Below are 12942 nucleotides of genomic sequence, written 5' to 3' on the forward strand. Positions count from 1 at the left end.
CCAAACTTCTGTTGAAGCTTTTTAATTTCCCAGACTTTTTACACACATAATTGCCATTAGAAACTTGCGAGCTTTCACCTTGTCTCCTAAACTTGCCAAAAAATTTGCTTATTTTTCCTAGTTAACATAACTGTAGTTCCATAAGTACCAAACAATTGATCATGTTACTAGAAAAAATCCTTTTTGTGGGCTCCTGCAGTTACTCATATACATGGTTTCTTACATTGTTAACCCAGAGACTTTAAGAGCCGTGTGTGCTGTTGTGACATTGTTATTCATGGAACATTTTCAGCTTCAAATGTAGTTTGGTTCATTTGCCTGACGAGTCCAATTGTTTGGAGACAATGCAGAATGGCAACAGACTTCTCAATTTTTCTTTCTATGTGAAAATATGGAAAGAAGTTGGGGTTATTGATATTTAAGATCTCAGCTGGTGAAAGCTCAACTGATGGGAGCCGTGTTTCTGGAAGATGATCACCATGAAGCCTACTAGAAGACATGGGAGGCCTCTAATGCCATGTTGCCTTTGCAACAGGGATGAAATGCAAGCGAAGTGAATGGCAGCATTTCCAGGCAATGACTGTACTGTCTGTCCTCTAATCATGTGTCGTATGACATTCTTGCCTGAAGTAGAGAAGGATCTTGGACCTCTTTTTCCCAAGAACCTCCAGAAAGCTGCTGACAAATGCTGGAGCCCACCCAGTTATCAACAAAGGTAAAGCAGGAATGGCATGCGCTGGTTCCTGGTCGTTTACTGTGCTGCCACTGTATGAAAAGGAGAGCCCCAAGGACAAGCAGCAATGAAGCCAAAATCATTGAGGTCCTAAAAGCTGTGGGTTGTTGAAGTTATCCCCATCCCAGACATCTTTTATAAGTGGTTGCTTGTGTTTGGGAGTGCATCTGACTTCTGATCACAGAATGAAACCCAGCCGCTGAGAATGATGGATCTTGTGACATGTAACTACTGTGGGCAATGCTTGATGAGCCTGAGTCACGTTGTATGGTTGACGTCTGATTTCCTAGGCCTACACAGCAACCTGCCAATGTTACGCTGCCAGAACTTAGAGATGTGTGAATAATTGGCTTTTTCTTGTTTCAGAGTCAAGCTGAGTTTTTAACATGGACAAAGATTCATTCCCATTGAACAAGATTGTTTCCTCCTTCCCTTCTCTGTATCAGCGTCTCTGTCTTTTCAGGTTTTCTGAAAGTCTAGTGTCTGAGGGCGGCAGGCTTACTCTAGGTCTGACAGTGGCAGTCCATGCTCTCTACATCTCTGGTTGTTCAGGTGATATAAATATATCTGCTTTCCTTTTGCCAAAAAGACAAAGATCTTCTGGCCTTCTCCTGTTGTTCTTCAGTGAGATTTCTGGTGCCTGAGCTTCAAGCGGCAAAGTGGGGGCGTAGCTAGATTCATATGGTGTTATGTTTGACTATAACCAATGCAAAATGTACATAAGCCACTGGCATTATTTTGGCTTTATATATTTCTCCCAGCTGCAACTTGAAATAGACTCTTTTCATCTCCTTGTTTACAGGGAGTCAGCCATATCTGGGAGGGCTTTCATTCTGCCAACACCCATTATCAAGCTTCTCACTAGCAAAAGGGACGCCAGCCAAAAAAAAAGGCATCTCTCAACCTTGTGGTGACAGCTGAGAGGGGCTCTCTGTTAGACAGACTCTGCTTACAAGCAGACATCAGTGTGGCCAGACGAGGATTTAATCCGTTTCCTGTCTCCCATTCATTCTTGTTGTTTCTTTCTCTTATTGCACAAACTGTAGCACAGGGTCAAGCCCTTGACAGGGGAGTATCTGTGAGATCCCCAGCCTAGCAGCTTTGCATCGTGATGTCCTTGCTGTCTATTCACTTGCTCTTGGGAAGCTGGCAGCTGTACTTCTTTCACAGGGGTGTCATCTTGGCTGGGATGGGCTGAGCTGCTCTGCTCTTGCCCTCCACCCCAGACTCTTTATTTAGCTTGGGTGCTGAGTTGCTTTGGAGTGCTCTTGGCTGGAGACTTTCCCTCAACAGATCTGTTCTTGAACTCTCTCCATATGTGTAATGACGGCTTCAGCTTCTGCGCGCCTAAGGATACGCGTTTGCTTTGTCACACTGCGAAGTAAACAGGCAACTTTCCAGCAGTCTGGCTGAAGCTCCTAGTCTGCTTGTAAAAATCACGTGCCATTTATCTGTCTGAAAGAAGGGATAAAGTCTCTAGCTTGGTGTTTCAATGGCAACCTAAACTCTGGTCTCTGCTGCCTGGATGGTTGTACCTGGCTCCAGTAAACCCAGGCAACTGAATTGTAGCCCTGCTCCTGAGTGGTCATTTTGCTGCAGCAGCTGCGGGCTAATGCACAATCCTGTCATACTTAGGCCACCAAGCTCCTGGAAGCTCACAGAGAAGGGTGGTCTCATAGACCAGGCAAGAATTTAAGACCTGTGTTCAATTGCTGGAGCTTCCGTGACTTCCTGTGTCTTCAGTCAAGTGATGCCACCTTGTCTGTAAGATGAGAACAGTACTACTCTTATCTTGCTGTGTTTTATGACTTTGAGAAAATAACAGCTTCTTGCTATACACTAATTGGCCAAAATCAGCCTAATTTTGATTAGGGTATTTGCATATGACTGTTGTGGTCAGTAAATCTGTATCTCAGGAGATAAATGAATGTTATGAACTGCCTGGCAGATCATGTGCTATTACAGTCTTCAGAAGACAAACCTACATGTTTCACCCTAGAAAAGCACATGTTCTGAGCAAGGTTGTGGAAGGTTTTATCCTGCTATTTTTTTTTCTTCTGTACTCAGTGGTTGCGTGACTGTTCCATGCAAACCTTGGAGGATCCTTTCTCTGCAGCACTTTCTGGCTTCAGAGAATCTGGAGATTTTGCTAGAAACCCATAGCTGGCTTGGCCAGGAATGGGCTTACCTGGCCTCTGGACTTTTGCGAGAGCCATTGAAACCCTAAACATGAAGTTGCTAATCTGTGAGCTTCAAACATGACTCAAACGTGGGAGAGACTGAAGGGGAGAGCATTCTTGCAACACAGCAAGTCTGGGCTATGATGCCTTTTCTAACAGCTAGTTGTGGTATCTTTTTTCTTTCAGTATTTTAGCTGGTTTGGCTTATCACATGTGCTTTATGCTTTTGATGACATTTTTAATATAATAAGGCTACACATCTTGTGTGGATCATTCTTGCTGCTTGGTGTCTTCCAGTGTTGGGTTTTCTATTTTGTTATTTTCATTCAAACTGAGTACATTTGTGCTACCCAAGGGGATTTTTTTTTTTTTTTTACAAGCTAGTTTGCAGAATAACAAAGAAGGAATTCTGCAGGCTCATCTGTTTTGGTCTTTTCTGCTTTTGAAGACTCTATTGCTACAGGGTCAGTAGAAGTTGGGGATCTGTCACCCAAGAGATTGGCTTGTAGCTGGTGTTTCTCCTCAGTTTCAAAAGCAGTAATGCCACAGGGAAATCTTTCTCTCTTTCCAGTCAATTGAATAATAAATCCCAGAGATAATTCCAGGGCATTGGGATTGCTATTTGAAGTCTTGTTACACATGAACTCTTTTGTGCTTACTTCCCTTATTTCTCTCCAAGGTGTTCAGTCACATGCTTGGAACAAGATGCCTGCCCTCCCATACACACATGGGATATAAATGCAGGGTGAACAGTGCTCCTGTGAACGGGATAGGTAGGATCTGGGAGTGTAAGGGATTTGAGCTGTAGTGCAAAGGTGTGTTCTCAGGTTTGGGATGGGTGTGGATGGCTGTGTGCTGCTGGGGGGGCACCGGTGGAGGGCCGTCTGCTTCACGTTGTTCACAGGCATCCCCAGGCTGCTAATTGAAGGGCTTTTGGTCTTGGTCAGACATGCTGTCTGGCCACTCTTCCTCCTTGCTGGTGGGGAAGTGCAGTGCTGCTCTGCACTAGCACGTGATCTAATTGTTAATAAAGACAGGAGTTGATGGTTACTCTGGTGGTGTAGAAACACGTCTCTGTGTCCATGGTCTTTTTTTCTTTGGACTGAGAACATGTATATTATTGCTCTGTACAACTTGAGATGGGAAGTGTATAAGATTCTGGTTTCTGGGTTTTAGACTCTTGATAAGTTATGCAAAAGAGACATGCTCAGAGTAAAACAGTCATCTTTCTCCCCTTCGGCAAAGGCAGGACATGCACAATGGCCTTCAACACTTCTGTAGCTGCAGGCTTTTTGTCCAGTATCTGCAGGAGCATCTTTGAAACTCCTCATTATGTTCTTCTCTGGGGAACTACTGCTTTTTGGCATGTTTGTAGATCAGGCTATGGGTACCAAAAATTAGAGGAAGTCCCGTGAGCTTTGTTCTGATTGTCTTTTAATACACAGGCAGCATTTGCTATAACTTAAGATGGATTGTCCCTGTTTGAATATGTTGATACGTGGCTTCATTGTCAGGAGAGTAGTAGGTAAAGGAAGCTTAGATTCCTTGGTTTCTGCATTCTTTGCTAGTTAAAAGGGCAAATTCATTCTTCTGGCTATGGTGAAACCCACCTGTAAGGGATGTTGAAACTTTCAACTTGGAACTTGAATAAAAACACATAGAAGCCTCTGAAGGTCGCTGAGGTCTCCTCAGGCACAAGCTGCAATGGGTGAATGAATCACATTAACAAAACCATCTCCTGTGATGTGGAAACAAGTTTCACGCCTTCCCTCTCATGTGGTCATCGTGTACAAACAGCTTTGTTTGCAAGTGTCAAAGGGCAGGGGAAATCCATAAGGGGGAAGGTATTTCCTGTGTGTGACGGGCTGTCTTGCTTGGGTCATGGCAGAGATCACGCCTTTCTCTTTGACCTGATTCTTTTTGAGGCTCTGATCCAAGAATGTGACACTCTTTCCCTTTCTTGTGTCATGTCTGGCTGTTGTGTTCGGTGACACTTCCTTGAGTGCAAGGGGAACGTATCCTTGTGTGCTGAGGCGTGAGACTTGCTGGCTGCCGTCCCTCGATGTGTCCTGACCTCTCCAGTATTTCTAGCGTCATACCCCCAAACTACTTAATCACTCATCTCATGCTCCTTCCTCAAATTACTGCTTCCTGGACAGTCACTTAGAGAGACACAAGCAAGAGGGTCTGTCTTTCCCAAATGATGGTTGCCTGCAGATGAGCTCCTGTAGCTTGTGTGATGCTGATCAGGCAGTCTCTGAGGATACCAGGTTCTTAATCAGTTCTACTAATAGCAGTGACTCAAGCTGCTACTTGAGTGTTGCAAGTTCTTCCCTCAGTGTTGCCTCGCTCCCTGGGGTTTTGCTGTGAGCCTCAGTGAATGTGTTGGTAAACGACACCCGGCTTGTGCAGTAGAGTGGCAGGTCCTGGTAGTTTGTGTCTGTGGGAAGTGCTCAGCAGCCTCTGCTGAAGGGGACTGGGTGCTGAGCGCATCCTTTGGCTGGCTGGGAAGCAGAGGTGCAGGTTGTGGCTTATCCTAACCTCTTAGTGTGGTTTTGCAGATTTCTATGCCAGTGTCTGTGGTCTGGGTGTCATCCAAGGGAAAGGCTTTCCTATTCTGCTCCCAGTCCCTTTTTCTGCCTGTTGTGTTTTCCACAGATTTTCATTCTGAGGCTTCTGGTCTTTAACAGGTATATTTTCCTCTCCTTTTTCCATATTTTTTCTTCCCTTTCAATTGCAACACTTCAGGTATCAGATAGTACTGAAGCTTTGCTAAAGAAGGGTTGTTTTGTGTTTGTTTTTTTTGTTTTCTCCCCTCCTGGAATAGCAGTCAGAAATCTTTGATGTGATGATATATTTAACAACAGACCTTGGTGCTATGTCACGTGATTGAGCAAAAATGATGTTATGAAGAACAGAGCAACTTCAGAGCAAATCGGAGCTAGCAAGCTGGGACCACTTCACATGCCTGACCGTGCAATGCTGAACAGAGCTGCAAATGTCAGGACTCTTCCAGGAAATTCAGGGTGGGTGGTAGGCTGTGACAGCTGAGCTCCATGTTTGTCATGTCCTGAGAAGTCCTTGCTCGTTTGAGGATTAAACTATAGCTACTTCCCCGACACAGAACTGCTGCCAAGATTCCAGTCTGGCTCAAGGCACTCTCCACACTTCATAATGAAGTTTGAGAGAGCTTTAACATCCTGGTGTTGGCAGAAACATGGTTTTAAAATCACGGTGTGGTTGGAGACTAGTTGGCTCTGGACACTGGTAACAGGGCTGGAGACTTTCATCTCAAGGTCAAATCCAACTGTAGTGTTAGTGACAAAGTCATGAACTCCTGACTGATGGTTTGGGGCTTATGTGTGGAAAGATGTCTCGAGTCCAACGCCAGGGCTGAGAGTCGGGAGACTTGGGTTCAGTTCCTGAGCTTTGCCAAAACTGTTCTGCAAGACCCTTAGCAAGACACTTAAAACCTTCATGCTTTAGGTCTCTCTGTGCAAGAGCACTGAAGGTCTACCTACATCAATGTGGTGCCAAGTCCTCACGCTCACTCATCACTGCAAACTCCTGAATACCAGTGGATGCGGAGGTGCGGAGAACTAGGTGGGACGAGCTGGCTCGGTCCAGCCTGTATTAGACAAGTGCCTGGATCACAGTTGCCAGTATTAGCAGTAACTGGCACGCTTTTTGGCAACTCCAAGGGTGAGGACGTAATGTTCTCAGGAGACAACGCTGCTTTCCCATCGCTGCGCGATGCTGTTCCAAGTGCAGGCGGCCATGTGCTCAGGAGGAAACTTGTGCGGCCCTCGCCTCCAGTGGCTATAGGAGAAGCTGATTTCTGTGTCTGGCAACTGACATCAATAATCAGGAACAGCTTACTGAGAAATTAATTTCCTAAAGACCGTGTTAACCGTGACTGAGTTGCTGCTTGCCTTCCAAGACATACATGGGCAGCCTCTCCTGGCAAGCATTTGTTACTGCTATTCAGACTAACTGCACCGATGTCCCTATAGTGCCATCCTGGATGTACAGCTGCGCCTGCTGGCTCTCAGAGGGGTTTTGGGTGAGATTCCTGTGACTTACAGCTCTATCTCAGCCTTGTGCCTGCTGAGTGAGGGGCAGCGCTCTGTCTCCTGGCAGCTCTTGGCACTGCGGAACAAGGAGACCTGAGTGCCCGGGGCTTGTGTCTGCCTGGCCCCGAGAGAGAAGCATAAAGCTGCAACGCTGTAATCCCAAAGCTTCAGCCTCTCCCTGTGCGTGCCACATTCCTTTGGTTGTCAAATAAGGGTAGGAATTTGAAGGGGAGCTTGTAGAGTACGGCTTCTGTGTTTGCTTTTATGTTCGTGAGCAGCAGCAGTGACTTCTCCAGCTGTATGCTGGGAAAACTCTGATTTGCCAGCTTTCCAAGCCTGCTGTTTGAAAATAAAAGTTGATATTTATGCAACTCTCCGTTTTGCATTCACTTCAGAATCCCTGGCCCTTTGCATGGTTTGTTTGTGTCTGCAGGGAGCCTTCTAGTTTCTAGTTGGGCATGGCAGTACTTGTGCTTTTTTTTTATTGTCCTTTTTCTTTTGGGACTGTGGGTGCGCTGGTTGCAGTACACAGAGCTAACAAATGCGTCCTGCAGAACATCAGCTGCGGTGAGGAAGAGTGTAACCCTATTTCAGGTAGAAGAAACTGAGGCACAGATCAGCTAGCTGGAAAAAAGGCTCCATGCAAATTATCAGTGTAGTGATGATCTTTGTCGTGCTGATGTATTGATACACCCCAGATCCAAGTGGTGGGGGTGGGAGAAGGGAAGACACCAGAGAGATTTAAGCAATTTTTGTGACAACAATGTTTTGAAAACTCTGTTAGTACTGAGTGAAAAAAGGCCAACGTCAGCTTTTGTTCAATGTTGGAAAAATCCACATAGAGGCAGAGTGAGGTAAATCAGAACCATCATCTCTGCTACTTGCAATGACTTGGTAGCAATGAGACCTCTCTAAAGGATACTGGTGTTACTTGGGGGAAAGATGTGAGGAAGAGGCAGAAGAGTATGAGGGCTCAAGGAGAAGAAAGGCTGTCGAATCGGATCCATGCTGTGGTAAACCCTTGGTCTGTTATGCTGTGTGTGTGTGTCTCCTTTTTCTGCAGCTGTGAGTGACTGGGTGCTCTGGGGATGTATCCAGGCAGGATGATGTGCTATGAATTAGTAGCAGCGCTGCCCTTAAGTACCTAAGTGCATTTAACTGACTTCTTGTTTGTGTTAGTTACAGGACTCTCATCAGGCCCACATACAAAATGTCCTACCGAACTGTGACCACGCTGGAGTGGAGGTGCTGTCCTGGCTTCACGGGGAGCAACTGTGAAGAGGGTAAGTTATCCAGCAATGCATCTGCCCTTACAGAGCATCGAGGGGATGTGTGGATGGACCAGCTGCGTTGATCTGGGTTTTGTTCCTTAATTTGCTCTACACCTCTCAAACACAGGAACAAATCACCTGTTCTCTTCACTTCCCATCATTCTCTGAACACTCACACATAAGCTCTGACAGATGGTCTTGGAAAACAGGCCATACTGAATGCCTGCAAAGAAGCTTGAACAAGAAGGGGGAAGAAACGAAGAAATGGGTACTCAGGGATGACCTGTTTATAGATGTGCTCATTCTTGGTGTCCTCATTGCACAGTCCTTCAGAAAACGCGCTTTCTCCGTGTCAATGTGTTATCTTCTCCGCATCCTGCTGTCATTGCCATCAGTTGCTGTAGCTGGTGAAAGCTGGTCCCTGGATGGCTGCTTGTAAGGGTCATGTCTGTAAGGTCTGGACAGAAAAACATGTGTTCCCAGGGAAACTTGAATTAAATTAGGCACCTTTTGTTCCCCTTCTCACCCACCTCCTGTCTACTAGTGCAACATTCAGGTTGCACAGTTAATGTGACAACACAGTTCTGGGTTTTGTACCTGGTCTTTCACGTGGAGGAAAACAGGGTTCTTTTCAGAGCAGGAAGAAAGGCCTTTTCTTATCATGAGGGATGAAAAGGCCACGTTTTGCATTTTCCTTCCTGATGTTTTCTGCTTTACCTGTTGCTTCTGGGGCTTTGAAACAAGTCCTGCTTTTACATCAGGTTTTGGATTTAGGCACTGAGGCATCTGCTGAAACTGTGCTTTAGGTGTTCATGGCTTACAAATGAGAAACTAAACCTTGAGTCTTCTGTTCGTTTGCGTTAATTCACCACTACCTGTCTCTGCTGGCTGGGGAGGGGTCATTGGGGTGCCCAGCATCTCTAAGACTGCTGTGATCTGCTGCACTTCCTTTTCTTTGTGCTGCCATATCTCGATTCTAATCACATAATTTAAGCAAATCTCTAACTAGGAAGTTCTCTCCTTACAGTCACAAAGAATGATGGTTGCAGACAGCAGCTTGCTTCAGGCTGCTGGGGAAACAATAGTTTCCCAGAAGCTCAACAAAAGCCTTAAAAGTGGTAAGGCTACCCTGAATTGCAATCCACAGGATGGAGATTTGCATTATAGCACACTGCTGGAAGAAGTGAGTCTGGGAAAGAGAAGCTGCTGTGTGCCGCTTGGGCTTTTACCTGTCACTGCAGGGGAGAGGGACGCTAAGGATTGTGGCAGAACTGCTAATTCCAAAATAGCTGCGGCTCAGCCTGGCGGAGGATCTGCCGAGGAGCCTGTGTGCGCAGCCGCTTTGTGCCTGTAGGTTTGGACAGGTGTGAGCGATTACAGCTTAGTGGTGCTGCTGGTATAAAGGAGAGAATCCAGCTCCCTCCTGCAGTGCCAGATCTGCCTCAGCAGAGTTCAGTGGAAATAAAAAGCCAACATAAGCTTGTTTAAGAAAATCAGCAGCGATCTCACAGGAGCAGGTCTGTGGAACGAGGTGACAATTTTATGTAGTCAGTTCTCAAGGTGGAACTGTTCTTTTGGGCTTGGATACGGTCTGTGGGGTGTGAGCAGAAAGCCAGTAGCAAGCCCTCACTTTCATGTGTGAGTTCCATTTTACCTTTTTTTTTTTTTTCTCTAAAACATTTGACACTATGGACATTCCCACGTTCTTGAAAGGAGAAGAAATTAAAAAAAAAATGAAATCCCTTTCTAGTACAACAGGGTTGTGCCACTTAATTTCTAGTAGCAGTATTGACACTAGTGGTGTGTGTAGCACCTCGGACTGTCCAGACGGATCAGTTTTAAAACTGAAGTATTTACTTTATGTTAATCCTTAATGTTAATGTCACTTAGAATTGTAAGTAAAAGAGGCTGAAAAGAGTGTTTTAGGTTTTTTTGGCAACATGATATAAAGCCTTTTGTGCTCTTTCCTTTCTGTGCTCTCTCCTACTGCAGATTCGGTTCCTCTGAGAGGGTAGGATGCTTACATCTGTGTGGGTCCTTCCTGGAAACAGCAGACAAAAGAAAACAAAACTAAACCAAAAGAAAACAAAACTAAACCAAACCAAAACAAAACCAGTACAATTATGAAGTCACAGTGAATTCACAGGGTAGACCTTCAAAATGCTTTAATTTTTTTTCAAATTAGTTAGATTTCACCTCAATATTTCATTTCACTTGTGTGCGCAGCTGGTGCTTTTGAAGTTGATGTGAGGTAGGTATGATTGACGGCAGATTTGACCTGCACTATTTTTAATTTGCCTCCTTGCTGTGTCGCAAATACTTTAATTCTTTGACAGTCACTATTCTCCACTGTCAGCAGAATGGCAACTACAGTGGTGCTGAAATGCCACTTCAAGATGTCTCCTGTTTCCAGAGACTGAAAGAAAAAGTTTTCCTTCCCCATGGGCCTTGGAATAGGAAGGTTGTATTGTCATGGGTAGGACAGATGAAGTCAGGAGATAATGGATTGATCAAGCATGTGGGGAACTCTTAGTTGTGTGTTCATGGGCATGCTCTGGGGTCCCTCCTTCAGACTAATGGTGTTTTTTTGCATCTTGAGGCTTTTGAGACACCACATCTCCTTTAATCCCTGGTGAGCAGGGCTGATACTTGTTCCTTTTTTTTGCCCTGTTCTGGAACAGTGTCTTTGGGGGAGCCACTGTAGCCTGTCTGGAGGATGGATTATTTTTACTAGCTGTCCTTTTACGAGGCCTTCCTTGCCCTTTTAAAATTTATTTCTTTTACCATTTTATGGGGGAAGATAAGATGGTGGGAGGGTGAACAAAGGAAACCAAGTCAAAGAACTCACAATCATTCGAAGGTTGCAGAGCAGCTATTTCTGACATATGTATTTTTTGTGTTATCTCCCAAATGGCAGGCCACCTTTTCTTTTGCAAAGAAGATGGTCTAGCAAGGATCTCTAGCCCCAAATCATGGCAAGCTCCTGATGAGACCAGCTTGCTGTAATACACCTTCAATGAGAACTCATCTTCCACAATAATGTACCGTGCACCAATAGAGCAAGCTATTAAATGCAATTTGAGTATTATGAAGTGTCTTGACCCTTGGCTAATAAGTTTAGGTTGAGAAAGTAACCACTTAACTGTCACCAGCTGGCAGGCACCTACATTAATGCTGAAAGCTGCACATTGTTTAGATTTAAATTATATTGGGAATTTAACTTTTGCATTGTAGCTGATAAAGAGCAGCACCATGTGGAGAAAGCCCAGCTCTAAAAGTGGGTGGAGATTTTGCTGCTCAGTGGGGTATTAATTTACTGAGGTGGGGATGGCTGCTTCCAATCTGTTTCCTTTTTTAAGTTGATGGTGCTTGGGGCTCTCCCCTTTTCCCTTCATTGCTTTGCCCTCAACCAAGGGTATGTCAACATTTGAAAGGTCTCTAATTCCTTTATTGTTTTTCTAGAACTGTGACCAGCCAGTTGACTAGATACTTAAAAATCACCAGCTGTACCAGGGCTTCCCAAAGGGTTTCTTGCAGCTTTCTTGGATGACGAAGAGACTTCATGCAAACAAGTCTGGTGAATTTAACTGTCAGTAGATACTAATTTTTATTTTTCAGTTTTAGGAATTTTTTTTTGTTTTGTTTAAACTGGAGCCCAAGCCTAGGACAGGAAATTAATCCACTGAGCCACCCAGTCTACTGACTGCTGATATAAAGAACATATGGATGAGGGCAGAGCAGAGGTGAAGTGGTTTAGCTATTGCAATCATGCATCAAGCTGATTGATTTGAATCCAAGATGATGCTGACATCTCAACTCAGCCTTTTTTCTGTATGGCTGAAAGTTCAAAGGCAAGTGAAATCTCTCAGGAGAGGAAAAGTGTCCCTTGCAAGTTCAGGGGCTCAGCACTTCCCTAGAGCTCTCCAGCTAGGCACGGTCTTATTTCACTTCACAAGTCTAACATAGATCTCTTCTTTCTTTGTTTCTATTGCTTGAATTTGGGACAGCAGCCAATATCCTATTTACTGTTTACCCCAGAAGCAGATTGATGGTAGAAAGCTTAGCTGTTTGGGCAGGAGGCAGCTCCAAGGGTAACCTCAGCACCTCTAAAGTGATGCCATTGTGATTTTAAGCTTTTTTTGGGTTTGTTTTTCTTTTTTTTTTTTTTTTTTTGCTTTGCATTTGAATACAAGTAGGATATGGAATTTCAGCAGTCTTGTTCAAGTAATGGTTTGAGAGCTTTGCCCCCCCATTTCAGTTCTTGGAATATTTTAATCTACTTTTAATAACTATTGTTTGCATCTTGTCATCCTGATATTTTTTCAAACCTCTTAGATTCCCATGTGTTCCCAGTTTTCAAAGCAGCATAAGCAAATGAGGGCTTTCCTTTCATTGTGACAGAGTGCAAAAGCCCTCTCCTTTTTTCTTGCTTGCTCACAGTTTCTTGGTCTCAGGAGAACAACACTGCCAGGCAAACCTCACACTAGCAAATGTAATTCTCATACAAAATTCGATGAGGCTGTGAGAATGAACATCAGAACTAGAGACCTTAAATTGTCTGAAAGCCCATTAGAGTCCTCTAGAAGAAAGGGTACTCAAAGTGGCATTGATGGGACTTCACTTCTCCAGGTCTTGGTTTGCTCCCCTGTGGTGAACAGTTAAATGTAGAATTGTTACTCTCTGAG

General features: G+C 44.6%; 1 protein-coding gene across 6 annotated transcripts in view; it reads left to right on the forward strand.

Annotated features, from left to right (window-relative positions):
* Window positions 1-12942, forward strand: part of COL26A1 (collagen type XXVI alpha 1 chain) — a 160933-nt gene that overhangs the window by 24638 nt on the left and 123353 nt on the right. For 4 of the 6 annotated variants that reach the window (XM_065853206.2, XM_065853208.2, XM_065853209.2 and 1 more), the window contains exon 3: window positions 8166-8269. In XM_065853206.2, coding sequence (XP_065709278.1) covers window positions 8166-8269 — 104 coding nt within the window. The remainder of the gene's footprint in view (window positions 1-8165; window positions 8270-12942) is intronic. The other 2 variants (XM_065853207.2, XM_065853211.2) reach the window with 1 other exon arrangement.

This window comes from Patagioenas fasciata, chromosome 19 (genome assembly GCF_037038585.1).
Source record: "Patagioenas fasciata isolate bPatFas1 chromosome 19, bPatFas1.hap1, whole genome shotgun sequence".
In the NCBI taxonomy this organism is placed as follows: Eukaryota; Metazoa; Chordata; class Aves; order Columbiformes; family Columbidae; genus Patagioenas; species Patagioenas fasciata.